We start from the raw sequence: 27223 nt of genomic DNA, 5'->3' as shown, positions 1-27223 counted from the left end.
CAGAAATGCTAATTTTGTGTCCTGACAACAATCAAGCCAGAGGGACTTGCATCTCTCTGCTGATGAATTGACTTGATAGATCTGCTAAATGTCCGAGTGTAATTTTAGAGAGGCACGTGTCCACGGAAAAGAAAAAACAATCTGGGTAATGGTGAAAAATAACTGTCTTTGGACGCCTGAAGAAAAGTTTGGGGGGGGAAAAAAACTAAAGAAAAGATTTTAAGATAGCTTAAAGTGACTGAGTAACTGCTGAGTTAATACTTCTGGCAATAAACATTTAGGTTGATTACACTACTTTGACTTCATCAGAAACTGACCTTTGAAGACACTAAATAAAACCGGTTACCGTGATGGAGTTAAAACAACACTGAAGTGGTATATTGAGTTAGGACTGATTGGCTTAAAACCATTCATGCTCCACTCTTTTTCATCTTTACTGCCGGAAATCACTGCTTTCCTGTTGTCTGAATGGCCGCAAACATTTACCTTCCTTCTGCACTGATAGGATTCCTTTGTTTATAGCTGTTTTTTCCCATGGGAATGAAAGTAGATTTGAACTTCAATGCTAAGTGAGAACTCTTCTGCATTTCTGTGCACCATATAACAACAGGGGACACCAGATTACCTTATGAGATGGTGTTTAACATGCCCATGCTGCCACCAAGGCCTGTGTCCATGGCGTGGATGTGAGAACCACAGCAATGAAATCTTGGCAAGGCTATAAAAGAACAAAACAGTCCTCTGTCAGTGAGAAAGAACAGGCTAGTGAGACATTTCTAATCCAGCACCAAAATAAGAGTTTCTGTTTTGAGAGAATTTTAAAGTTTAAGGTCAAGTGAGTAAAGAATGACTTGTGGTTTATGGAAATTGTTGAAACTCTCCACAGGATGGGGTAAGTCCTAATTTAGCTCTTTCCTAACCCTTCTATTTGTTTGGGTTTGACTGCTGTTTTTCGGTGAATCAAAAGTTTAAGACTAAAGCAGGTGAGGTTAAACTACTGTAATCCTTTTCGATGTTAGTTTGTGTGGAGGGTGGGGTTAAGGTGTTAGATGGACACTGGTTCTACTGACTGTTTATCATAAACACAGCCTAGCCCAGAGAGGTCCATCTGCTTTGATTTTATTTAGTGATTCCCCCCAGGGGCCCTGAGCTGGAGAGAGAATAACAATACTTGAGCCCATCTGTTCCCGTAGAACCAGCCCCGGCTAAATTACCACACGCTACGAGCGGCTGGCATATGCTGTGGCATAAAGCTACAAGAGGGCATTGTGCGCCAGCTGTTCTGTTGACAAATACTTATCTGGCACTTCTGAAGTCAGCTTGCTAAGCTGGTTTCAAGTTTGACTAAAAACTAAACAGGGTAAGGTGTGGAATAGGCCTCCCGTCCGGGGTGGAGATGCATGTATAATGCATGCTGATTTATCCAGGCATATCATTTTGTCAGAGGTCGTCTGGGGAATTGGGTCACCGATGTAGACTTAAGCTGAGCATATTAGGGCAGCTAGAAGACTGCAACCAACCGAGTGTTCAAAACAAACTATAACTAATCTTTCACATCCTCCCGTAACAATAACAGGCTGTAATCATACTGTTGTTAAATGTTTATATGTCAGTGGATGATAGTAGTAATCCTGTCAGTAAAGAAACTGATCTTTCTATGCGAGGATAATGCACACTTTAAACAGTCATGAATACACCAAGGGATCTGTGGGGATTCATACCTATATGCCTTTAAAAATAAATAAATAAATAAGTAAATGCAAAAATAAAAATTAATTAAAAGTAATAACACTGAACAAGAAAATACATACTGATATTCATGTTTGTTAATGGCAGATGAGATGCAAGCTACAGGTACTAAAATCAGTCTTTGTGCATTTGCACTACACTAGCCTGACATAAGTGAGTTTTCATCTGATTCAGAAAGTAGTTTTTTGTAGTAGAACCAGTCTCACATTTTTCAGCATCACATCTGTGCCAAGGAATGATAGCAGTCAGTTTAAACCTATGATTTCCTACCCAGCCCAAAAAAGACTGGGTATGATAAAGTCTATAATGAAGCCAGCTAGCTGCATCTCTGAGTTTCTTTATATACACTTTAATTTAGAAAAAAAGGACTGAAAATCTAGCTGGAAGTACTATTTAGCATGAAAATTCATTTTAAAAATACCTATTTCTTCCCAAATTATTAGGCAAACATAAAGCAAATATAAAATAAAAAGTATATATCATGCTATAACTTGCCATGTGCTTCAGCATCACTGCTGCAAATTAAGACCAAAAACGCATTAGCCTAATTTATTCTTGTTAATGTAGTTTGACACATAAAAAAAAAATAAAGATCTACTTATTCATGAGTTAAAAACCCTTAGTGACCACATGGCTGAAATACCCACCAGAAAACTTGCAAATTCGCTCCAACACCGCACAGCATCTGCAGAAAAATTCCTACACTGGCACAAAATACACAAGACTTGACATTTCACCCTTCAAAATGGGCTTTATTTTTAACATTTACAGGAACATCACTGACATTAATTTTCCACCTGTTACATATGTCTACACTGTACAGATGAAAGAGGAAAAAAAATCTCAATCCTAATCTCTGCTCTGAGACTTCTCTCATAGAGAACAAGGCTCCAATCAGTGATAAGCTCCAGCAGTGCAGAAAAAGTTTGCACAGGTGTCAGAATACCTGCAACAGTGGAAACGACCACGGACCAAAAATGGAAGTTGTCAGGTGAGAGGTACTTTAAAATTTGTCCTTATATGGTCACCTAATAATCACAACCTAATCCATGATTATTAAGGTGTGATTAAGTTAAGTAAAATATATATATATATATATATATATATATATATATATATGTATGTATGTATGTATGTGTGTATATTTATAATGCTGATGCCAACATCTGTATTTTGTAGTTTGTTATTTCCCATTTTTGGATTATATAAAAAAAACAAAAAAAACAATCACTTTGTATTTAGATTGGTAAGCTTTTGGTTTTTGGGAATATAATGGAATCAAGGATCATCTTTTTATTTATTTTTTTCTTTACATACATTGATGTGTCAAGGTTACCAGCCTTGTGCCTCTTCATTTCCCATCATCTGTTAACTGTTCCATGTGTCACTATGAACATTCAGTAGTAGCTGCTGTTGACAAAAACTTACTTCATATAGAGTAAGAGGACAAGGAGTACCCAAAACGTGCACTTTCATGAACCCTGTTTCTTTTTCTTAGAAAGGGAGAATAGTTTGTAATATGTTTAAAGTACAATAAATAATAATATTTTGATCACAATTGTTTTGTTATCTTGTGCCTGGATGGAAATATTGCAAGTTACACTTTCATTAAAGGCAGCGAGAGTCAATACCTGCTTCACCTAAATCATAGGATATCCAATGCGCCATGATGGGCAGAGAAAAGGTTTTGTAAACATAAAACATAATTTAGTTTTACTCATCAACACAATGAGTGACAGACTTAAAAACACTCCATATGAAATTCTTCACATCACACACACTTACCTTAAAGAAAACAGTCAGACTTTTCCAGTATTTCACCTCATTGACCCTATGAATGCATGGAGTGCTCCACCAATCAGCTTTACAACAGCAGCCATTGTACAAGTCCCCCTTCATGAATGTATCTGGCATCTACACTGCATTAGCAATGCAGACCATTCTTTACAACTAGAGCAGAGGAGCAAATTTGTATTCTGTAACACAAAACCGATGTCTCCCGACCGACAAATTAGCACTCACTGTGACTTCAAATGGGGAGGAAAATAAAATAAAAAACAAAACCTAAATGTTTCCTGATAGATTCGCTTGGGGATGAAGTAAAAGATGCAGCATTAGTTATGCAAGTATGCAGTAAAACGTGAGACTTTTACAATGGCTACATCTGTTTCTGCAAAACATACTGTAAAGACACTTACACAGTTTGATGGGAAATTATGCAAACCTGTTCACAAAGAGCAAAGAGTCTGGTTTTGATGCAGCTGCACAGTAGGTTGACATCTATACTGTTGATGTTACTACCAAGACTATGCTACTTAGGTATTTTACACAGAAGCGTACAGGTTGGATGAGGATTTGCACACTGCATTACTTCCTTAATGTGCGTTATGGAAAGCTCCCAACATTTTCAGTGATTAAGAATAGCAAGACTCCTCTTTTCTTAAGGTAAATGAGGTGAGCAAGGTCTTCCCACTAGTTCATTGTGTTTTTGTTGCACATGTTTTGTCAGTCACTGCAACGCAACATGCCCTCCCACCCATCATCTCTTTCCTCCCTCAACAGGGAGTGATTCCTCATAATGCCTACATTTGCTTCATCATCCACTACCAATGCTCAGCTGTGAGACACGGGGAAGCTACATAGGACTACATGAAGAACACAACACTTCAACTAATGCACAGTGCAAATAGGCTTCTCCCCCTTTCTTCCATCTCTCCAGCCTCCAGAACCAAACAGGCATTGAGGAGAGTAAGAGGGGAAAGGATTAATTCTGGACAGTGCCCCTACTGGCAGGCAGCCGTTCTTCTTTTAGTTTAATTTTTGGTCTTCCTGGAACTTTTCTGCCTTGGGGAGGTGGAGTGACTAAGGAGCAGGAGGGTAGGGGTCTTGGGAGAGGGTTCTACTTGTACAGGCTCATCGTCGGGCTCTGGTACATGCACATATAAGCATCACACAGGAGGCGTCGGGCCTGGCCCTGGATGCTTTTGGGATCAAGGGTGTGCAGCTCCTCTGGGGTCATTTTCAGGTAGGCTTCCACTTCCGGACAGGGAGAAACTTGCGGGATGTTGAAACCATTCTGCCCTCCTGAAAAATCGCAAGCAAGGTCATTAGAGCCAGCAGAATGGACACAACAAAGCTAGGTCATGACTAAAATGCCTCTTCAATTTTAATTAAATGCAATCACTATTTGTTGATATAAATTTTACAACAACGTCCTTAAAAAAAAGGTGAAACTATAAAGCTGTTATCAAGTTACCGGTGGACAGTAGCACAATCTCATAAGAAAGCAACAAAAATGCTACATAGCAGCTTATGCACTAGAGGTTAATTAAATATTTCTTGGCATCTTAACAAACAATTGTTTGCTTATTTGTATAAATAGTTTTTAAATTATTGTGGATCGTAGTTTTGACATTAAACAAAGAAGAGGTTTTTTGTTTTTTTAAACGGTAGTAACTTCAGTCAAAATTTACAAAAACAACATCAACAGGCCATCACACGCACCATCGCGGTCGGCCATGCTGTCGAAGAAGAGCCAGGCTGAATCTGCGCTGCCGTACTTGACGAAGGCCACGTAGTGACTGGTTTCGATGCACAGCACGGCGAACAGCTCCATCCTCTGGCGGGGAAAACTGCCCTGACGGCCTGTACTTTCTTGTAGCTCCTTGGGAACGGACAGTTTGCCGTGTCGATGGGCTTTTCTCCTCGGATGGAGGTGAACCTAAATCAGTACAAGCACATATCCCCCGCGTCATACACCATTTGTTACACTGGCCTTTTAGTGACAAACAAAATATGTTAAACATGTTATTAGAAATATTCCACAGTTATTTAAGAAATATATAAAGGAGATTAGAGGAAACAAAAGTCTTCCAGGAATCCTACTGCCATACAAATTATTTGAAAAAGAAAAAAAAAAAATACAAAGAGTTTGTTAAACTTAACACTGAACCACACTGAACATTTCTTTGGATTTGGCGCCACCAAATGGCTGATTCTGGCATAGACTTTAAAACTTGTTTCGGGTTGAAGTAATGCTGCAACAATGCCTTGAGTTATTTACCTGTGTATTGCACTTTTCACAGAACTGTTTAATCTTGCCAGCAGTGATGTCCCCGTCCTCATAACAGTCTCGGCACTCGTAGAGAGCCAGGCCTCCGCAGATACGACATTCCCTTGGAGCTGGATAAGAAAACACAAACCTTTATCACTGCCGACACACTGTACCAAAGTTAAATTCTTCAAAACGTTGAGAGCAAGCTGGAAAGCAAGAAAAATTGGTTCCTTTATCTCAGCTGAGCTGAAGTGACAACTGAGTGGAAATTCATTACCAAATGCCACATACAGCTTTGAATCACCACTGACCAGCACATTACAGATCTAGACTGGAAATAAATATTAGCTACTCACTGTCTTCAAGAAGATCTGTGATGTCCAGTTCCAAGGAGGGAAAAATTTTGTTGAACATTTTGAAGTCTTTGCCAAAGCGGGGCATTTGGATAATTAGGCAGGAAGGAGCCTAACAGAGAAAGAGAACCCATAGGTGGTCGTCTATAAATGTCCAAGTCATAAAATAGGAACTGAGACTATCGTGCTACAGACAAATAAGAGGAAGTCTTTCCAACAACAGGAAAGAAAGAGAGGATATTAAATACATAATATACGGTTCAAACTGTGTAATCGTTAATATCTGGAAATATATGTCTTATTTTAAAGGAAAGGTGCAACTTCTGTAGCACATGCTGGAGTAAAACTGAAAAACGTTTCTGGTCAAGTAAATTAAACACGCCAAAAACATTTATAAATAAGTATATATCAATGTAATATTTCAGTTACAACGTCTTGATTCAAACTCTTTTTTTCTTTGAATCTTAAAAAAAAAAAAAAGATTAATTAGTATATAAAATGTTTTTAGACTTGCAAAAAAAGGTTTTCAAACAGCTGGTTAGAGTCCAGATTTTGGGTACATCTGCTCACATTTGGTCAAAGACTCTACCCAATGGGCACCCACCAGACCAGTCAATGCACTATAATATCAAACTTTTGAAAATAATTCAAATAAACCTCTGCAAACTTTAGGTCGCTGTTGATGAAAGACCATTCCAGGAGCTGCTGGATGGTGGGAACGCCGACCTTGTCCTTCTTATCCATGAAGATCTGGTAAAAATAACAGTCTTGGACCTTTTGACCTGCTGACCTAGAAAACAACAGCAAAGTCTTTGTTCAATGATCTTCATTCCTCAAGGAAAAACTAATTGTGTACAGCTCTTGGAACCTCTTTATGAACTGTGCGCGTTTTCCTAAAAAATGATACAGCAAAGAGCAATTTTTACTTATATAAGATGAAAAATACCAGTACCAATATTTGTAACAATTTATAAAAGAAGTAAAAATTGTCTCAGAATTTGTGAAATATGAGCAGGAGGTGAAAGATCAACATAAACAGAAATTTTTAACATGTTTTTAAAATCAGGCTGTTTGACATTTAACAGCTCAAAATCTAACATTTGTTTCACTATATCTGCATGTCTCTGATAGACTGTAAAATCAGATTAAAGATTGTCGGTAGCATTCGTTCCGAGTTCGGCAACTTGTAATGACACAGCTTAACAACTCATGTACAGCAAAACAACAGTCATAAATGATGACATCCAACTCTTTAAGTCATATAGTCTGCCCATCGGAATTTCAAAGATTTGTAAATAAAACCGCAACATTAGTTTTCAGTCTGTCAGAAAAATTCCCACAGTCCAACCACTTTGCCCATGTTGTAACCCATAAAGGTTCCAGTGTCAAGAACTGTGGTATAAATTTACATATTACAGATTTAGACACCTGGTTTAGTGCTGTTGTGACTATATTTCCACTGTCTGGTAATGCACTGATAATCAGGGGGAAGTTCTTTATGGCACATCATAACCCTAACCTTTAATATTATTTTTGTGTGAAAAGTATTGAATTGTTTCAGACAATTTTTTTATTACCATCCCTAACTAATTCTTTATGAAAAGCAAAGTAATACCATGTTTTAGCAATTAAAGACTGTTTAGATGGAGGGATGGTGCTTTCTGGATGTTTTTTGTTTAAGAAATGTCATTTAAATGACTTTGAGCATAGCATGGTTGTGGGTGCCAGACAGCCTGGTCATAGTATTTCAGAAACTATGGCTCTATTGGGATTTACCCATACAACAACGTCTAGAATTTACAGAGAATTATTTGAAAAAAGAAAATATTCAGTGAGAATCAGTTCTCTGGATAAAAATACCTCACTGCCAGGTCTCTCTTGGAAATGGGATTTTTAATCTCAATGAGATTTTTTACCTGGTTAAATAAAGGACTAATAATTTATGTCAGAGGTCAGATGAAACTGCTTCAAGCTAATAGCAAGGACCCAGTAACTCAAATAACCAGTTTTTTAACCAGTGTATGCAGAAGAGCGTACCTTGGTCAAAGCCTAGAGTTCTAGACCACACTAGAGGTAACACTTTTGTCACTAAGAATGGGAAACCAATGCTGCTATCCACAAAGGTTCATCAAAACTGGGTAATAGAATATTGCCTCATCTGATAAGTATTTTTTTTTAAAGTTTACAAGATTCACATGGATGTCTAGCTGACAAAAAATGCATGAACATTGTTGATATCATGTCAAAACAAGTCAACATCTTAGAAGAATTTTTCAAAATGTATATAGTATATTAACCAAGTACTATCAAGGTGTATCTAATGAAGTGGCCAGTGAGCATACATTCTCTCCATGGCTTAATCAGTTTTCTTCTTGGTGTCTGAGACAGTCACTTTTGGAATAGTAAAATATTTTAATTTTACAAAACCTATCAATTTGGGTAAATAATTTTCTTTTGGTATTTGTTTTTTTAATCTTGAAAAAAAAAGTAAATTACATAAACCTGTATTTCCTTGGAATTTACAGATTTTCACATTTAGTTGTAAGTTACTTGGCCTTTACCTTAGCTTGAGCAACGGATCCACCCTCAGTATGTGATGGAAAAGGATATTGAGGAACTCCTCAGGATCTGCAATGCAAAATTAACTGAAATGAGTTTTGAGGCAATATTTCTGCACAAATGCCACCATAAACTGTTCAAACTATGAGTGTACGTATATAGTATATTAATGATTTGGTATGTAAGTGTCTTCTTTTTTATAGCATTTATTTTGAAATTTGTCACCTATAATCTACATCCTTAGCCAGACACAAAAGCAATACTAGTAGAAAGGACACTCTTTCGAGGATGCCAATGTTCACATTTTGGACAGAGAGGACAGATGGTTTGAAAGAGGAGTGAAAGAAGCCATCTATGTCCACTGTGAGCGACCATCTTTGAACAGAGGCGGTGGTTTATGACACCAACTGTCTGCCATCTATAATCCAGTTTTGAGATCCCTCCCCAGACGCCTTAACGCCCACTCACATCCTGGGCCATCTGACCTCGGGAAATCGCATGAAAAGGTGGGGCCAGGTTTCAGAATGAGCTCACCCGAAACCCTGGCTGATTGGGACCCACACCCATTTCCACACCTTGGCTCAGGCGATTAGAGGATCATCAGGGGGTCCTTTTGTCCCTCTGTACTCCCACTAGGTTTAAATCTGTGACTCCCCACCATTTGACCTTAGAACTGAAGAAGCTTCTCGGATGAGATTTGAAACGTCTTCAAGCAACTTAAAGAAGTCCAGACACTTTTCTTTACAAGCTCCTATGACTAGTAGTAGAATACTAATAATTGAGACAACTTCCAATATCAATTTCCAAACCCATGATAATGAGCACAAGAAAAAAAAAGTCTCATACCTTTTTCTTCAGATGTAAATCCAGAAGCAGCTTCTACTTTCTCCAAGATCCTTCTTAGCTTCATAACTTTAGTGGCACAAACATATCCATGTCTAGAAAACAAAGTGGTCTAAATACTCCAATACAGTTTAGCAAATACAACTACAGTTTAGCTTTTCAGAAGCAGTTTGCTTCACATCTAAATTCAGGTTTTGATGGATGGAATAAAAAAAGTATTATTTTATTTAAATGTATGAGCTCTAATTTAAAATTGTTCAGCACTGTTCCAACACAGCCTTACAATACTGCAAGAGTTAAATACATGGATCTGAGTATCTTTGAAGACTTACATGCGAAGAGGGTTGACTATCTCTGTACGCAGCAGCTCTTGAGTCTCTCTGTAATATTCTACGTCAGTCTTTGATCGTGGCCTCAGCAGAACCGTGTCCAGTACAGAACTGAAGGAAAACAAACTGCAAAGAAAAGCATGCACCAAAGGAATTAAAATGAATGTTGCCTGTTAGCTAATTGCCATACAATGTTTGTCTTTGTTTACTAAAAAAAACAGACCCAAAAGTATCACAGTTGGAAATATAACTAGCTTGATGGCCGTTTATCCGCAAACAAGAAGATATTTTCTGATAGTAAGATGTTCAGATGTTTCATTTAAATTTTAATCTAAACCTGGAACAAAAAGAAAAATAAAACAAAAAACTGAACAAATAATTCACTAAAAGCTACTGGTCAAATATCCATTTTCAACATTTGTATTAAATCATGGATGCCTTGTTGTAAAACTTCATATGATGCACATAACACAATTTGTTCAGTTACATTAGTGTCCATTTTGTTAATTAAGCATCACATGTGAATCTTGAACCTTCCTTACTGTCTAAAGCCCTCAGACTGAATGTAATATCTACAACAATAGTTCAAGCACTATTACAGGAATTTCTACTATTCTGGATTGACTGCTTCACCTAAAATGACTGTTGACAGAAACTGCTATATAACTATCTCCCAGTCAGCTCACAGCTGGAGCTCATCCTGGTCAAAGCTTTAAAATAAAAAAATCTATTAAGTTACTGCTTTAAGGCAAGGGCTGACGAGGCTCTGTGCAGTCAATCGAAAATTAAAGTGCACATAGGGCAATAAAACAAATTTCATATACTGTAGATGAAAAAGTATTTACCCTTACACCTAAAGAGTACTGACCAGAAGAGGGTTGAATCCAGGTAGCAGGAGTTGTAGTGACCCTGAATGCCTTTCTTCTTTCCCACCATGACATCCAGGCCATCATTTTCTGTGCGTGGAGGTGTGTTCTCATGTACAACCTCACTCAGGTAACCCCCAAATGCTGCAGAAAATACACATAGTAGTAGTGTAAGCACAAATTTTGTGAGACCATTAGTTAAACTAATCATTTTAATTATTGATATACCTCCAAATGACTCACCAATGGAGTTGCAGCGCTCTATGGGGTTGGAGGAATGGTGAAGGGACGGGAAACGGGAATCGGGCCGGCAGCACTTCAGCTTCACAAACAGGGCTTTTTTAGGGGGACAGGTGAAATAACGTGTGCCTTTGAATGTGCCATCAGTGCAACCAGGGCACTCTTCTTCCTGGAAATACAAGGTCATGTGATTAAATTTTTGCAACCAAGGACTGCCTGATCGTGTACTTCTTGACAATAATGTGGCTGTTCAGTATCTGATATACTGAATTTCATATACCTAGTCTATAATATAGAAGTCAGTTAGTATGTGTTAACCTTATGCATACTGTCTGTCTACCAATATATTATTTACCAAGGCAGTGTTTGTTCAAATTGTTTGCAATGATAGCACCATATATTTACACTATGTGCAAAATGGCAATAATATGACTATATATGAATAATATGAATAATATGAGTTGAGCTCAGGCTCACGACAGACAGGAAATGCAATAATAATGGGGGAAGGATAGGACAAAAACATCAACAAATTCATATACTGCATAATACTGGCAAGACAAGCAGCATCTCTAATTCCTGTCCCTAATTTTACATCTTTGTGTCGTCTCACCAGCTCCAGACCAGCCAGAGGCTCCAGTAGGCCAGGAGGCAGACCCACCCAACGGATGACACCACACAGAGGAGGGTTCTCTTTCACCTCTACCAGAGACCCCACCTCCAAACCTGGTTGTCCTCGAGGAGGTGTTGAAGGCCGTGGTGAGGGAGGAGCAGCAGAAGAAGGGGACTCTGATTGCTCTCCCATCACTGACTGAACAGAGAGTGACAGGGGTCCATGGCTCATGCTGTCAATAGGCCCAGGCTTACGATTGAGACTGAAGGGCAGCGAGTGAAATTTGTTGTCGCTGGACAATGAGCCAGAGGGTGGGGCCCTGGATGGTGGAGAGGACTGGTTGAAGTCAGGGGGTGTGTCAGTAAGTGACTTGGCGGGGTCCTCCCCAACTGCATGAGAGAAAACAAAACCCAAAACTTAGTATGTTTTTTAAAAATATATTCTGTAGGCTGTGTGTAGGGCAGAGACTGTAGAGAGGTCTTTAGGGGGGAAAACTATAAATGCTTGTTTTATTCAATTTTTACCACATGCAGCACATCAGCAGATGGTTTCAGATGGTGATGAATTACTACATGGTAAACACCATTTTTACAGCATCTTTGGGCATTTTCACACAAGTGACGCCAACGTTATCACACATCAGTGATACATCAGTAACACGTGGAAACAGTAGAGATCAACCATTAAGAGTCTTTTCATGACCAGGACTGACTTTTACTGTTATTTTCTGATCAAACTCTAAGAAATTTGTAGTAAAAATGCAGTAAATGGCATCTTTTTCTGAAAATGTAGGTTCAGGGAACTTTGACACACATGAGTGCCAAAGTAATGCCATCTATTCATTTATTTTGCTGACAATCTGTAAAAAGAAAATAATAGAAGTAATTTTCAAATATTGGACCCACTGACCAAGCTGAAGAAAACATGAAAATGAACAACAAAAGCTGAGATGGACCAGATATTTGTTATTTAAATGAGAAGAAAATACCAAAATAAGAGGCATCTGTGAAAGGGTATACTGTTGAGTAGATACTGGCAAGCAGAAATAATTATCTATGTCTTTTAGATATTATGTAAAAAATAATTGTCCATTGCTGAGCAATATTATATATGGTGTGAAAATGCCCTCAGCTGTGGTATGAGGTTAAGTAATTGGATATCATTCAATCAATTTACTGGCAGAATCAAGTTACAGATTTTCATTATGTCACAGTGAGTCAGCTTTATTTGATAATCTTGAAAAAAAAAATTAAGTTGTGAACAAATATTTCATGAAATGAAGTACACAATGAAATACTGTACCATTAATTCAAACCATGTTTGTGAAATGGGACTTTTCAGATGAATTCCCTATGTTCAGGACAGTTCAGTCACTATGTAATATCTGCTACAAGCTGGAGATTCTGGTAAAGCCACTGCAACTTACATTTGCATTTCCACTGCTGTACATATAATGTTTCATGCAAATCCTTGAACAGTGAATGACTTGAATAACTGAAAAGCTGAAAAGTGGAACTTTACACACCAACTTTTTACAGAAGTGGGAAGTTACTGAATTTATGCCCCACTACCCTTTACAATGTTCAATATACACAGCCCTGTTAGAGGACGTTGACATTTGTTTTCTTCTTGAAATTCAATATGGAAAACTGAGTAATATAAAGAGCATAACATAATAGAAAGCCACTTAGTTTTTAGCTATTTTAGTTATAAAAAATTTAGTTCAGCATTTATTATCTATGGATTTTATTGCTTTTGCCACCTAGGGTGCATGCTACACAACAACCTCAAACAATCTCTAATAATGTGACTTCATAAACCAATCTCACAGTTTCATTGCCCCTCTCTGAATTTTTTACAAATTGTTATCCTCTAAATTGTAACATTTGTTTCTCTGTAATAAACAGACACCATTGCACTGTGGTAACATAGCTTATCCAGAGAGAGAATAAACAACAAATACATGTTTATTCATTGTGTCTTTCTGAATTTTAAATGTACCAGTGATAAAAAAGTGCGATATAACCAGTGCTGACTGAATTGTCATGACAGAATGCACCTTCAAGCTTGTGCATCTCCAAATGAACTCTTCCTGTACTGAAAGAACCACAGAAATGTGTAACCTTGTCTGCTGACTTTGAATCAAATGAGAGCACCAGTGCATAAAAAGGCCCAAAATATACAGGGTAACCCTGAGGAAGATGAAAATGATTACACATTCACAGGATGAGTAAGCAGTTGTGAAAATGGCACATCAGCTATTTGTGACTGTCCTAATTTCAAACACCATGTGAAATTACCTGAACTAAATGCATTACTGAAACAACACAGAAGGTTTTCAAATATTATTTTGCCATGACACGGCAACATCACAAACAGCTATAGACAGCAAATTCTGCTTATGATTAGTCCAAATTTGCCATGATATTTAGGCACATTATCACCTTTTCCTGCATGTCTTTTAATCTTATTTACATTTTCTTTTACTTTGTAATTCTGTCACTGGATCCAAGGACAATACATATTCTTAAAGAATTTATTCACAACTGCTAGTGATGATTGGTGATGAAACGAGCAGTGGAAGAAGAACAAAAACAATCAACTTGTTTTCCTACACCATGAGTAACACATAAACAAGACAACAAGCTGACAAAAATTAGCCAAGCCTGACTCCACAAACCTAATCTTTTACTAATGCTTTTGCTGGCAAATGTGCTGAACCACCATCGGTAGCAAAAAACAAAAATATCAGAAAGGTAAGAAGTCATTTGCAGCACAAAGCATCAATAAAAGCCTTTAGAAACACCAAATAGCTCATGCAGGTAGAATACCACAAAGAAACACTGAAATTGTGAATAGGGACAAGACTACTGGAAAAGTCCTTACAGCAAGCTACTGCAGCAAACTACTTGATGGTATTGCTCTGTATAAATACTGTTTACTTAAATCTGGTTGCAATTACTTTTTGTTACCAAAACCTTGGGGGGGGGGGGGGGGGGGGGGGGGGGGGGACCTCACAGAGTTATCCTTCTTTTGCAAAATCAATCACATAACCTTTTTTTGGCCCCAAAATTTATGACTCGGAACTCAAAAGACACTTGAACAAATCCACTCTGGAACTGTTTTCCTTTCGTTTACATTTTTAGTCTTTCTTGGATAGCTGCAGATAACCAGGACAGAGCAGGGAAATTACATGCAGCACAGGCTCTGGCCAGCAATACATTGGAGCAAATTGAGGCAACTGTTGTTTTGATTAGGCACTGTATGAATAAAATGCAATTGAATTAAATCAATAAATCAAATGAGTATCCAGTGCTCAAGGCTTACGGTACCTCGAGGTACTCATTTAGCAGCTTTGAAACGTCGTTCATCAAATTCTACAACATTCTCTTTATATTACCCATACTTCATGGCATACATTTGGTGGACCTGTTTATTTATGGCAACTCACAGTACCAGAGTGCGAATGTCTTTTACTATAGAGGGAATGTGGGAATGGAAACCCTTATTTTGCCACTGTAAATGTATTAAAGCTCTGCAGTACCTCAGATTAATATGTAGTTTGTAAACAGTAGCTTGCCTTTAAGATGGTGACATCCCATGAGTACTTTTTTTTTTCCTTTTTACCTTCATCAATGTACCATGTGCTTTTGGATTTGGGCTGGGCTGGGGGATCAAGAGAGCTGCCATTTAAAGTATAGTAAAACTCAGACTTGCTTCTACTGCCACACTGATGACCTAATCCTGTAAATACAGCAAGTACATGAAAAGAGAAAGTACAGAGAGATAAGCATAATGTGCACGTGTGCACACTGTACCAGTGTATGTGCTTTAACTTCTCTCACTATGTTTCGACACTGAACAAAGGAAACAGGCATCTACAACTCTAAGGAAAAGATCAATCATGAACGGCAACAAAAAGTTGAAGAGCAGGGTGAGAGGCACTGCATTCACGTCAAGTCAACTTAAGCAATCTGTATTATTTACTTCCCGCCAAAACAAATGTATCATCCCTGATTTTACTCATCTAAAAATATTACAAGCTTCAACAAGAATTATCTGCAACAAATAAAAGACAGCCATAACTGGCTTATATAGTGTATGAAACGTGGAAATGTGTAGGACAAGGAGGAGATTTATAACTTTTTATATTTTTGGCTTTACAACCTGGCAAATCTGATGGAATGCCCCTTTAAAATAAAACCACTGTGATATTTCCATAGAATAAAAGTAAAACCTCATCCATTGGCTTGTGAACTCCTGTTTAAGATGAGTATTGTTAGGATTTTGGGATTTTGAAACCAGATGTCATGAGCAATGACATCTGGTCTATCTAAGATCTTTTCTGACATATTTACACTATGGATGTTCCTCAAAAGACTGTGTCTAAAAGACTAAAATCCTTCAACATTTAAGACTGAGACTTTCTTTGCATCAAAATACTGTAGAGCAGCTCTGGTAAACACACCTGTCATCTGTTTACTTTCTTCCTTACTCATTTAAAGTATTCATTTACAGACAGAGCAAGTCCTACAAAGACTGTGGTCAAAAAGCTGTTAAGACCACAGTCACCAAGAACAGCATTTATAACACACCAAACCATAATGGATTGAAATCTTGAAACACCTTCAAGGTCCTAATGCTCAAGAGGGCATATCTACATGCCTGTATGGCTTTCTAAATGTGATCTAAATGATTCAGAACAAAGTGCCATGGTCAGATGAAACCAAAATTGAGCCCTTTTTGATTGGAGGAATAGTAAGACCCACAGAACAACATCCCCACAGTCAAGCGCAGGGTTAGAAACATTATATTTTGGGGCTGTTTTGACAGAACAGTGAGTACAGGAAAACTTCACAGTATTGAGGGGCCATGTTTTGTAAAATCTAGGACGAGAATCTCCTTCCCAAAAAAAGAACACTGAAGATGGGTTGTTGATGGGTCTTCTAGAATGACAATCACCAAATCATACTGTATTCTATTCTTCTAAAGAAGAACCACATTAAAGTCATTGAGTTGTCTAGTCAGTTTCCAGGCCTTAGTCCAATAGAAAAACTGTGGAGGGCGCTGAAGCTTTGAGTTGCCAAGCAGCACCCTAGAAATCTAAGGTATTTAGAGAGTTTCTGTAAAGAGGAGTGAGCCAAAATCCCTCCTAAGATGTGTACAAACCTAGTGGCCAACTACACTAAACAACTTACTGCTGTCCTTGCCAGAAATTGTTTCTCTATCTAGTATGGTCATGTTTGCTTGGCAATCAATTAAATACTAAAATGAAACCCCCAAACAATTTGAGACTGTTCAATTCTTTGTAAGTAAGGAAACTTAAAAATTCAGCATGGGATGAAATAATTATTTCCACCACTGTTTCCCTAATTTCTTTATTGTGTTACTACAGTTAAGCTCAGGGTTTCAAGTACTTTAAACATTAATTTTAAGGCAGCCTTTCCAATTCTTATGAGCACTATTGACCACTAATATGGTCATCTCAGGCAAAAAGTGCTGGCCACGAGCAAGTCACTCCCACCTGTTGTTCAAAACTTCTCTTTGGAAAAGACAGCCAGTCAAAAGAACGACAGATTAAAGGGAGGAGAAGCTAAAAGCATTTTTCAGTGGATGAACAGAAGAGTTGCATCATGACTCAGATAAGATTTTAAAAAAGGATTATTTCAAATTTTAGACCAGACAGCTACTCTAAGAGAGTCCAAGAATAAAAATACAAAGCTGGAAATAACCATAAGTCCTCTTTAAGATTTATCAGCACATCAAGATGTGGTTATGTATGTAGGTAGCTGTGCATCATAACTTAGTGCACTACCTTTGCTCTTTGGTTTGCTTTGGCTAGAGGACGACTTGTCACTGGCCGGGCCTCTGGGGGCAAAACTGTGCTTTTGGAGCCTTTGGTCCTGCATGGAATATTCTGTGAATTCCAAAAATACATCCATATTAGAGGAAATTCACATTAATGACCAGTGCAATTTGTTAACTGCATAAACAGTTAACTAGAGCATCTAACTGCTGCTTAAGGCATTCTAATTAACTGCAAGTTATCTTGCCCCTCACTTGTCCCGCAAGCTGTAAGTTATAAAGTAACATCTTCACTGTCAAGTATCAAAACACGAGGATTTGGGAACCAATAAATAACACGTTTGGTTTAGGGAGACAATTTAAAGTAGTTCTACTTTGAGATAACACATCTCCATGGTCAGATACTGCTAAATGAATAGTTTTAAAGAAAGGTGGCAAATTTGCCAATTCTTCAATGTCAATTAGTCTTGAATAGTCACCTGACTATTCAAACTTGAATACAACTTTGAACAGTCAGACAGCAGCACAAATAAGCAAATCAATATTCCACTGTGGGGAACAAAGAGCCAGAGTATCTCACTTGACTTTCAAAAACAAGTGAGCCATCAACACAAAAGGCTCTCTGTTCCCGCTGCAAGCAAAACACAAACTCAGAATGCTAGGAAGCAGCTTAGTGCTGGTCCAAGTGAGGCACAGCTGAATGTTATCAGGAAAAGAAATGCTAATGCTAGACAGTACAAACACAGTAAAAACCAGGAACAAATACTATATAACTCACCTGGCATTACGTCACAGATGGGGACAAGTCGAGTGTGTTCCAAACTGGCAAAATTACACAGCAGCTTTCCATCAAACACACCATCCCAGTCCCCGATAGGATTGTCCTGAAAGAGTTGGAGACATGACAACCTTGTAACCCTCTTAGATGCTCCTCAGCACTGGAACACTGATTAAAGTGGTGCCACACGTGGTACTTTTCCTCGTATTTTTTTGATGTTCAACAAGGTCTGCTGTATCCCACTCTATCTAAAGATTTTGTTTAAACTCGATCCTCTGTGTTATGATAAACCATAAACCATGCTCATCTCATCTTTTTCCACATTAACCATATCTTCCACCTTAGGTCCTCCTCCAACTGAAAGCTCCACTGTCTCTGCAAGTGCAACCACGGTATTCTTCTTCTTCTCTAGTTTGGAATCCAGTAATATGCTTCAGAGGGATAGCCTAAGATAAGCTTGAAGCCAGTGCCACTAGCTAGAGAAGGCAGGGCGAGGCTGGACGCAGAGTGAGGCAGAGCAGTGGGCTCTCCTCAGCTGCCTGCTGGCCCTTTGCCATGCTGTTGGGTCATACAGCACTAAGTCTTTACCTCACTCCCCGCGTGACTGTCTTGCCTTTGTGTGGGAGGCTCAGATGCACCGAGTGGGCTGCTGCTGCTGCAGCTGCTGGTGGTGCTGATAACGATCAGCAGTCAAACGCCTTAGTTATGTATTTCAATCTCTCTATCACTACAATACCACTCCCGCCTGACAACAGTAGTCATAGATACCAGCTACTACAATCCAAGGCAACAAGACGCGTTCCTACACAGTAACTGTCAGAGAAAAGAAAATAATAAACACAGGCAAGTTGTACAGCAAACATGAGGCATTAACTGTGATAATTACATGGAATTGCATGCAAATTCCACATGAAATTGTTTATGGATAAAAATGATGACAAATGGTAGAACATTAAAACATTTAAAAAACATAAAGCATGAAAACTGTAGCAAAGTATGACTTTTTTTTCCTTTTCTTTTTTTATATTTTTGCACCAAGTCCTAAAGTAAGAGTTCCATTTATGAGAGAGGATGTCTAAACTGGTAATTTTATCTGAGCCAGCAGTTTAAATCACTGAGTTTTACAGACTTCTTACTGACAGAGACTTTACCCATAGTCTGCATCAAAATAGCAATACTGACACATTTCTTTATAATAGTTGACTAAATGTGGAAATAAAACAATGAGACACTTGAAACTGCACTGATTTTTCTTAAGACAAATTTGGAGGTATTTTAATTGGTTATTATTCAGTGGTTTACTGCAACATCCACTTGAGACTGAATTGAAATGTGTTTGACATAGCTGGCAGATGTAGTGCAACCACAGATAATAGATGGTCTGAATGTCAGCAAACACAAATGAACTGTATTCAAAGGAAATACACTATATTTTGAAATCATCATTTTCTTTCTTTTTCTAAACCTCAAAAACAAAAAGAAAATTATATTTTTTTTTTGTAGAAAAGGTTGTACAATAGCACATACGCATACTATACAACACATATTATTAGGCACTAAGGCATCTCAACTTACTATTACCTGACTGATAACAGTGGGCTTTCAGATTTAGCGTTATTATTTACTTCTTAAAAGAAAAAGAGAATGTTTTTCTGTATGATCTTAAAATATTATGTTGAATGTTTAGCATTTTCCCCAGACTGGAAGGTGAACAAACTGATCCTTTATTCTAACCAGCAGTTCAGAGCATTAAAATATTTTATTGCCTGTTTCTGCATCTGTCCAGGTGTACATTTGTGAATAGATTAACCCATTTAAAGGGAACCATTCTTACCATGTCAACTCCTACATAGTACCCCAAGCTCTCATTGCCGGGTAGCAGGTCACAAAAAATTATGGTGCCTCTCTCTGGTCCCTCCCTGGTCTGCACCAGGACCCTTGAGTTGATCTCCAGTGGAGGAAAGTCTTGATCCTCTTCCACCAGACCGATATTGTCTACCTCCAGCTCACCCAAAGGTTCGTCATCATCATCCTCCCACAGTTCAAGCTTGTCCAAGGCTACAAACACACCACATTCATCCTCACAGCGGAAAAGCTGGCGGCCCTGGTAGGTGCCTTCCGTGAAGCCTTGACCCCGACCTTCCTCCTGGGATGGGAAAATAGAGGAAAGACAATGAGTCAAATTTAGAGAGCAAGTCAAAACAGGAGCAACAGAGATGAGCAACTTATTCTTCTAATTAGGAGGCCAGTTTGCAAAACTGCTTTCTCAGCATTCTTGAATAAAGGCGAGTCAACATCCTAGAGCTGTGAAAGCATCTGATCGATTACTGCAGCAGGAATATGACTTGACTTACTGTGATGATAAATGCAAACATTTCTAGTACAGACACTGGATGATATAGGATATTGTGCATCTTTATCCACAGGCAGGTTCTTTGGATAGAAAAACTGCTGAATCACCATTACTGCTGGCAAAGCGAACATACTCTATGTATGTTAGGAGTATAAATCAGAATTTTATTATAAGCTTATATGCTAACTGAGGCAGCTATACTGAGGCGCAGTTTGAATGCTTTAGCTCCATCAGCCCACTCAAGAAGACAACAGCTGGACTCTGAAGAATACAAACAACATTGTACTGCAATAGACAAGCCTTTGTACTGTATTTAATTATTGTACTGCATGTACAGTCCAGAATGAATAGCCTAGTTCAAAAACTCAGATTTTGTGATGAGATTAAAAGGAACAGAATTAAAATGTTGACCTTATCTTCTTACAATCGAACCAGTTTAAACACTGCATCTCTGTTTTAGCCTTGTGTAAACGGTAAACAGTTATAGCCACAGTTATAGTACTAGCTAATAACTTCACATCTGTTAAATAAAACCTAAAATATCTGAAAATAAAACAAGCAATATACATTATTTAATCCCACATTTTTACTCAAAGCCATTAGATGCATGATTCACAAGATTGAAGCTTTACAGTTTGTTTTATCAGTGTTACATTTACACAAACTGTCATTATCACACTGCTTTTTAAACCAAGTGAATTGAAACAGAAGTTGTCAATGTGTGGCATCATCGCTGTAAAAGCAATACAAATGTGAATATTTTGCTTTTCATTCAGCTTCTGCAGCACTGCTGTGTACCCTCAACAGTCATCAATACAGTTTAAAAAGTCTTCAAAAAAGCTTTTTTATTGTTAGCTGTGCTATTTTTGTTATACATTATTTCCAAAAATAGCAACAGTTCAAGAATTCAACAGTGCTTTTGTGTAAGGAGAAGATCTGGGGATCTTTTTCCCTCACAGTACGTAGGTAAGTCTACTGGGATAAAATACCATATAAATGACACTTACATACTGACAACCTACATTCTTATCTATACTCAGTTTGTAACACAACTAAAAAAATTCTTGAGCACTTTCACTAATCAGTGCCGTGAGATGTAAGCGGAAATAGTGGTACTTCTGTAACTTATTAAGTAAGTTATTGTGAAGAATAAGTGTTTTATTTGCTGGAATCATTTGCAACAGTTTCCAGTTAACCATCATGTCAAAAAAAAGTTGCATGAGTCAAGCAAAAATCACCTGGTTTCAAACAGCACTCAAGAAACAGTTCCTGTTTTTTTGTTATTCCTATTTAGTTTTCAGTTGTTTACACAGACATAATAACTGGTTTTCAAGTTTTTTTAAGGTTGTGCTAAAAGTAATACATTGGTTTTAGTGATTATTTTACTTTTGCAAGCATTTGTCTCTTATTAATTAGATACATGAATGTAGCTGAAATAAAATCTTTTTAAAGCCTGAAATGTTCTCATTTAAATTGTTACTTTTTTTTTTAATGTAAACAATTTTGCCAGTCCTTTAAATTTTATTTAAACTATAGTGGTCATCTCATTTTTCATGAACAGATCAAAAATCAAATTAAGAATCTACATGGCTACCATATTTTTGCAAAAATGAGAATAAAACTGAAAGAGATCTCACCAGAAGTTCCACTCCAAACCAGATTCCAGAAAGAGCTCTATCAGGAAGTAGCGAGCCTTTGAAGCGGACCACACCAGGCAGAGGTTCATCCCCTGAGCGCAGCTGGACGCGCACCTTGGAACCACAGTCAATATCACGTACACGCTCTAGCCGTGACTTGTTGCAGAGTAGCGCATACCGTTCCTCACAGTTAGTAATGGGGAAGAGCAATTCAGCCAGCTTCTCATCCAGCTCCAAGACGTCCCGCTCATCCAGGCTCAAAACCACGTTGGTTTGGTCCAGAATACGGAGACTTTTCTTCCCCTTGCATGGGGGCAGCGTTCTTCCTAGGCTGTTGCGCTCCTGACAGGCCTGGCCAAGACTGCCACGGGGAATCCTCAGGGTCTTCTGGGGAGGCTTCTCCACTGTACACTCCTTCACAACCATGTAGAACCGCCAGTCCTCCCTGAAGCCCCCACTGGGCTTCTCCTGGCTCCACAGGGCAGAGCTCATGTCTGCATGCTAGGCAGAAGCTCCAATGTCAAGGCAACCTTGACCTGTGGTCTAAGAAGAAATGAGAAAAATGAGGAAAAACCCCCCACAAAACCCCCGCCCAGAACACTTAAGGTTTGACCTAAGAGAGTAAGTGTGTCCTAAGTGAAAGTGACAAGCTTACATTTCTGCAATGTAAATTAATGTGGTTAGACAGCTGCGGTTATGTGCTTTGATACCACAATAAGTTAAGCATTAATATAATTCATAACATTAACAATATTTCTAATCTAGAAATATTCCAAAACACAAATCAGAACTTAACTAACAAGCACAACTGCTCATTCTGTCTAAAAGTACACTTGAGCAAAAAACAAACAAACAAAAAACACACATTGGAACAGTTTCATTAATTAGATGCAAATAGATGTGTGATGAGCCATACTGAAATTAACCACGGCAAAACTCTGGCAAAACGGTCTTAACTGCACTGAGAGTTCAGAAAATCTGTGATCCAGTTCGCTTGTTTTGGTTTCTTCTGAGAGATTGATGTGCTCTTGTGTATTCTCCCTCATCTACATTCAGTAGACCAGTGATTTCTATTTAAAAATCAGCACTTTGTGTAACATTACTCACTACTACTTATTTCAATTTTCTAAAAATAGAGAGTGAGCAGACAGTTGACTTATTCTGACACTCTGGGTAAGACAGATACTAGTCGTGTGGATTTCCCCTGATCACACCTCAGATATGATTTTTCAACCACCTGACAGAGACAAGAGCACACAATACTTCTACATCCGTCAATTGTTTCAAGCATGACAGCAGCTGCTGAACTGCGACATTTACTCCGTCAATACGCTGTTGTTTTTAAGAGCCTGAGTAACGTTAGACCATTTTTACAAAATTTTGTAAGGCTAACGCCATACATGGCTAAAACCCAACACAGATTGAAAATGAAAGTAATTTCAAACTGACACGCGCTGACCTGCTGTGACATTGGGCTAGCGGGGTCTTTCAGATGACACCTACAAAGCGATATTATGACTTGCTTTAATCATCATTTTCCTTTGACAACATCAGCAGCGTGTCGCCGGGCAGAAGCTGTCAGTCAAAGGCCCTTTAAGAGAGGAAAGTGGCTAGCGTACAGTGAGCTAAAATGCACCAGACAGTCATTTACGTCCAGTGCCAACAACACGGACACCTTACCTTTGATATGCGTGAATTCGGTTAGTGGCTACAAATGGCTGTCATTTCGAAGTCCATTCCAGTTAGACAAATGCTTCTGAAAACAGGTTAGACTGCTCCCGTAATAACCTCTGATTAGCTAAATGGACAGCTAATGCTACTATCCTAACCAGCTAAGTATCACGCTAAAGTTAGCCTAGCGAGCCGGTCAACAGCAAGAAGGCTGGCAGAAGACTGCCACCTTCCTAAGTGTACTAAAAACATTTAAATACACCTATTCTCCACGAGAAATGTGTGAAATAATACAGTGTATCGCTACATCTATGAGATATATTATTTACAGGAGACGACCACACTAAACTTAATGTATGACGTCCTCGTGTTCGCTGACAGACATTGGTTAGTCGTTTCTTTCTAAAACGCTGATTCGCTGTTTGTTTTGTCAATAACCAAGTCCCGCTTTCTGGGGTTTTCCCACGGACGGCAGAAAGTGTAGTTAGGTTGGAGTGTGGCTTCCAAGGCAGATGATGCTCATCAGCTGCAGGCAGTTGAGAAATATTTATTTAAATAGAAGCAATTTTACACTATAATTATGAAATTAAAAAATGGGTATAAAATTAAATATGGCCTAAGAGTAAGAAGATTGACATTATTAATAGTAACATGTACTTAAGTATAAAATTGCTGGAGATCTGTCTGTGAAGGTTCTCAGTCTCAATCTCAGCTGTTGGAGATCATTTGTAATTTTCTCAGTATAACCAAATGGGTTCATTATATGTTCTAAATTTTCTTCTTCTAAAAAGTGTCAAAGTTTTGCTTGACAATACAGCCTTTGTGGTCCTGTGAGATTTCTTCTTCTTCTTTGGGCTGCTCCCTTTAGGGGTTCTCTTCTCACAGTGGATCATCTGGCTCCATCTTACCTTACCCCTTGCATCTTGCTCTGTCACACCAACTCTTTGCATGTCCTCCTTCTATACATCCATGAATCTTCTCCTTAGTCTTCTTTTTTTACTCCTGCTTGACAGCTCCATCTTTGACATTCTTTGCACATGTTCATTATCTAAACTGGTCAACCCTGTGCTGTCCCTCTGATCTACTAATTTCTAATCTTGTCCATTCTGTCCTCCCCCAATGAAAATCTTAACATCTTCAGCTCTGCCCTCTGCCTTTTTGTCATTGCCACCATCTCCAAACCATACATAATAGCAGGTCTCACTATCACTTCGTAAATCATCCCTTTCATTCTTGCTACTATTGTTCACACAAACTCTCACCTCAACCCACTCGAGCCTGCATACACTTTTTTCTCCATTTCTCTTGTGCACTGTGCATTTCCTTGAATGGTGGACCCCAGATATTTAAACTCATCTACCTTCACTATCTCTGCTCCTAGCATCTTCATATTTAGAAGTTGTCTAATTTGTCTCTCTCTCATTCACACACAAATTCTATCTTACTTCTACTGACTTTCATTTCTCTTCTCTTCACCTACACCTCTCTCTCTTCCACCTGCTCTGTACTTGCATTACAGATCAATACAGATCAGACTCCTGCATGAACTCTTCTGTCAACTTACAACCATTTGGTCAACCTGTGTTGTTTTTAAATGTGCTTATGAATAAATTGATTGATTGATTGATTGATTGATTCCCACCCCAACCTGAAACATGACTGTGTTAGTTCGCACCCATACAACACAGTCATCAAGTTTGCAGATGATACCACCGTGGTGGGGCTCATCTCAGGGGGAGATGAGACGGTGTACAGAGCTGAAGTTCAGAGGCTGTCAGATTGGTGTGTCGATAACAACCTGGACCTCAATACCACCAAGACAAAAGAACTGGTAGTTGACTTCAGAAGGAGGAAGTCCAAGCTGCAGCCTGTCAGCATCAACGGGGAGTGCGTGGAAAGGGTCTCCAGTTTCAAGTTTCTGGGTGTGCATATAGACACAGACCTCCAATGGAGCTCTAACACCTCTGCGGTCTTAAAGAAGGCCCAACAGCGTCTCCACTTTCTGAGAATCCTCAGAAAAATGGACCTGAAGAAGGAGCTGCTGACCGTCTTCTACCGCTGCTCCATTGAAAGTGTGCTGACATATTGCATCGGTGTATGGTTCTCCAGCTGCACCACAGCACACAGAAAGGCACTCCAGAGGGTCATCAATATGGCCCAAAACTCATTGGACATCCTCTTCCCTCCCTGAAGGACCTGTACAGCACTCGCTGTCTCAAGAGGGCACGCAGGGCTGCACACATCCAGGACACCGGGTGTTTAAGCTGCTGCCGTCTGGCAGGAGGTTCAGGCTGCTGAGGTCCCGAACAAATAGACTCAAGGACAGCTTTTACAACAGGGCAATAGCCCTGATCAATGCAAATAGCTGACCTGACTGGCTACCTCCCTGGACTTTTTTAGGGGGGAGGTAACAATGTTTAAAACAATAACAATAATAATATTTATATTTATAACAAGGTGCAATAATAATTAATGTGCAATAATAACAGTGTGCAATACACATACACTTCTTCTTCTTTTTTTATTACTAAGTTATTATACTGTGTTGTGTTGTTTGTGTTGCGTTGTGATGTGTCATATCGTGACATATATGTAGTGCCGACGTAGGACAGTTTTCCAATTTTATTGTACTACTGTACTATGTATGACTGTCCAATGACAATAAATAGTTATCTTATCTTATCTCATCTTATCTTAAACACATCTGTCTCTCCTACCGCACACCTCATTAGTGTCTTACTGTCCTCATACATACTTCTTGGCCACTGCTGACTTTCTCATACAGTACCACAGTTCCCTCTTGGCACCCTATCATATGCTTTCTCTTATCAAGTTTGTTCAGTATGTGACCTAAATCTATATTTCTTTCTTCAGCATCTTCTATAAGACAAAGGGGGAATGGTGTGCTGCTGCTGTGACAGTAGTGCAAGTGTTTGCACTACTGTCTGGGGCCTGTTCATGAAACAGTAACCAAAATAAGATGCAACTCTTAGATCATACCATTAAAAATATTTTGCTTGTCATGTCATCTTGGGGTGAAAAGCATGTCTCAGTTGCAAGATCAGTAGTTTGAGCTCCAGTTATGGCTATTTTTTTTTTTGTATTCATTGCTTTTTGGACTGACTACTTGTTACTATATTTCTAAAATATACAATTACTCAGTTTCAACTATTACTACTCACAGTATTGTGACCATCCTTTTTTTTTTTTTTAAGGAAAATGACTAACCTACACAGCATGACTACTTTTGTTTTACAATTAGTACAAGCTGAACTCTCTGAGGCAGCTTTCTTGTAGTTTTTTAAGCAGTCTTTTGGAATAATTCTCCAGGCTTCTTGAAGGACATTCAAAGCTCTTCTTTGGATATTGGCTG

The 27223-nt window shown here is 38.6% G+C and overlaps 1 protein-coding gene across 3 annotated transcripts; it reads right to left on the bottom strand.

The window, feature by feature from the left end:
* Window positions 1-2877: 2877 nt before the first annotated feature.
* On the bottom strand, window positions 2878-24212 carry cyld (cylindromatosis (turban tumor syndrome)). 3 transcript variants are annotated; one of them, XM_087848885.1, is made up of 17 exons: window positions 23860-24212; window positions 22180-22722; window positions 20024-20335; window positions 18190-18295; window positions 17422-17523; window positions 15234-15350; window positions 11607-11995; window positions 10997-11162; window positions 10756-10897; window positions 9891-10013; window positions 9562-9653; window positions 8718-8784; window positions 6814-6946; window positions 6160-6268; window positions 5813-5931; window positions 5254-5470; window positions 2878-4833 (listed from the first exon to the last, which is right to left on the bottom strand). In XM_087848885.1, the coding sequence occupies exons 2-17, from the start codon at window positions 22669-22671 to the stop codon at window positions 4649-4651; spliced, it is 2871 nt and encodes a 956-aa protein (XP_087705011.1). In that variant the 5' UTR covers window positions 22672-22722; window positions 23860-24212; the 3' UTR covers window positions 2878-4648. The 3 variants fall into 3 exon arrangements, with proteins under 3 accessions (XP_087705011.1, XP_087705057.1, XP_087705087.1); XM_087848931.1 differs by lacking the exon at window positions 15234-15350; XM_087848961.1 differs by lacking the exons at window positions 15234-15350; window positions 17422-17523.
* Window positions 24213-27223: the final 3011 nt, after the last annotated feature.

The sequence above is a fragment of the Neolamprologus brichardi genome, chromosome 1, assembly GCF_056152115.1.
Source record: "Neolamprologus brichardi isolate AB-2024 chromosome 1, ASM5615211v1, whole genome shotgun sequence".
NCBI classification, from domain to species: domain Eukaryota; kingdom Metazoa; phylum Chordata; class Actinopteri; order Cichliformes; family Cichlidae; genus Neolamprologus; species Neolamprologus brichardi.
This window is presented reverse-complemented; position numbering and strand designations above follow the sequence as displayed.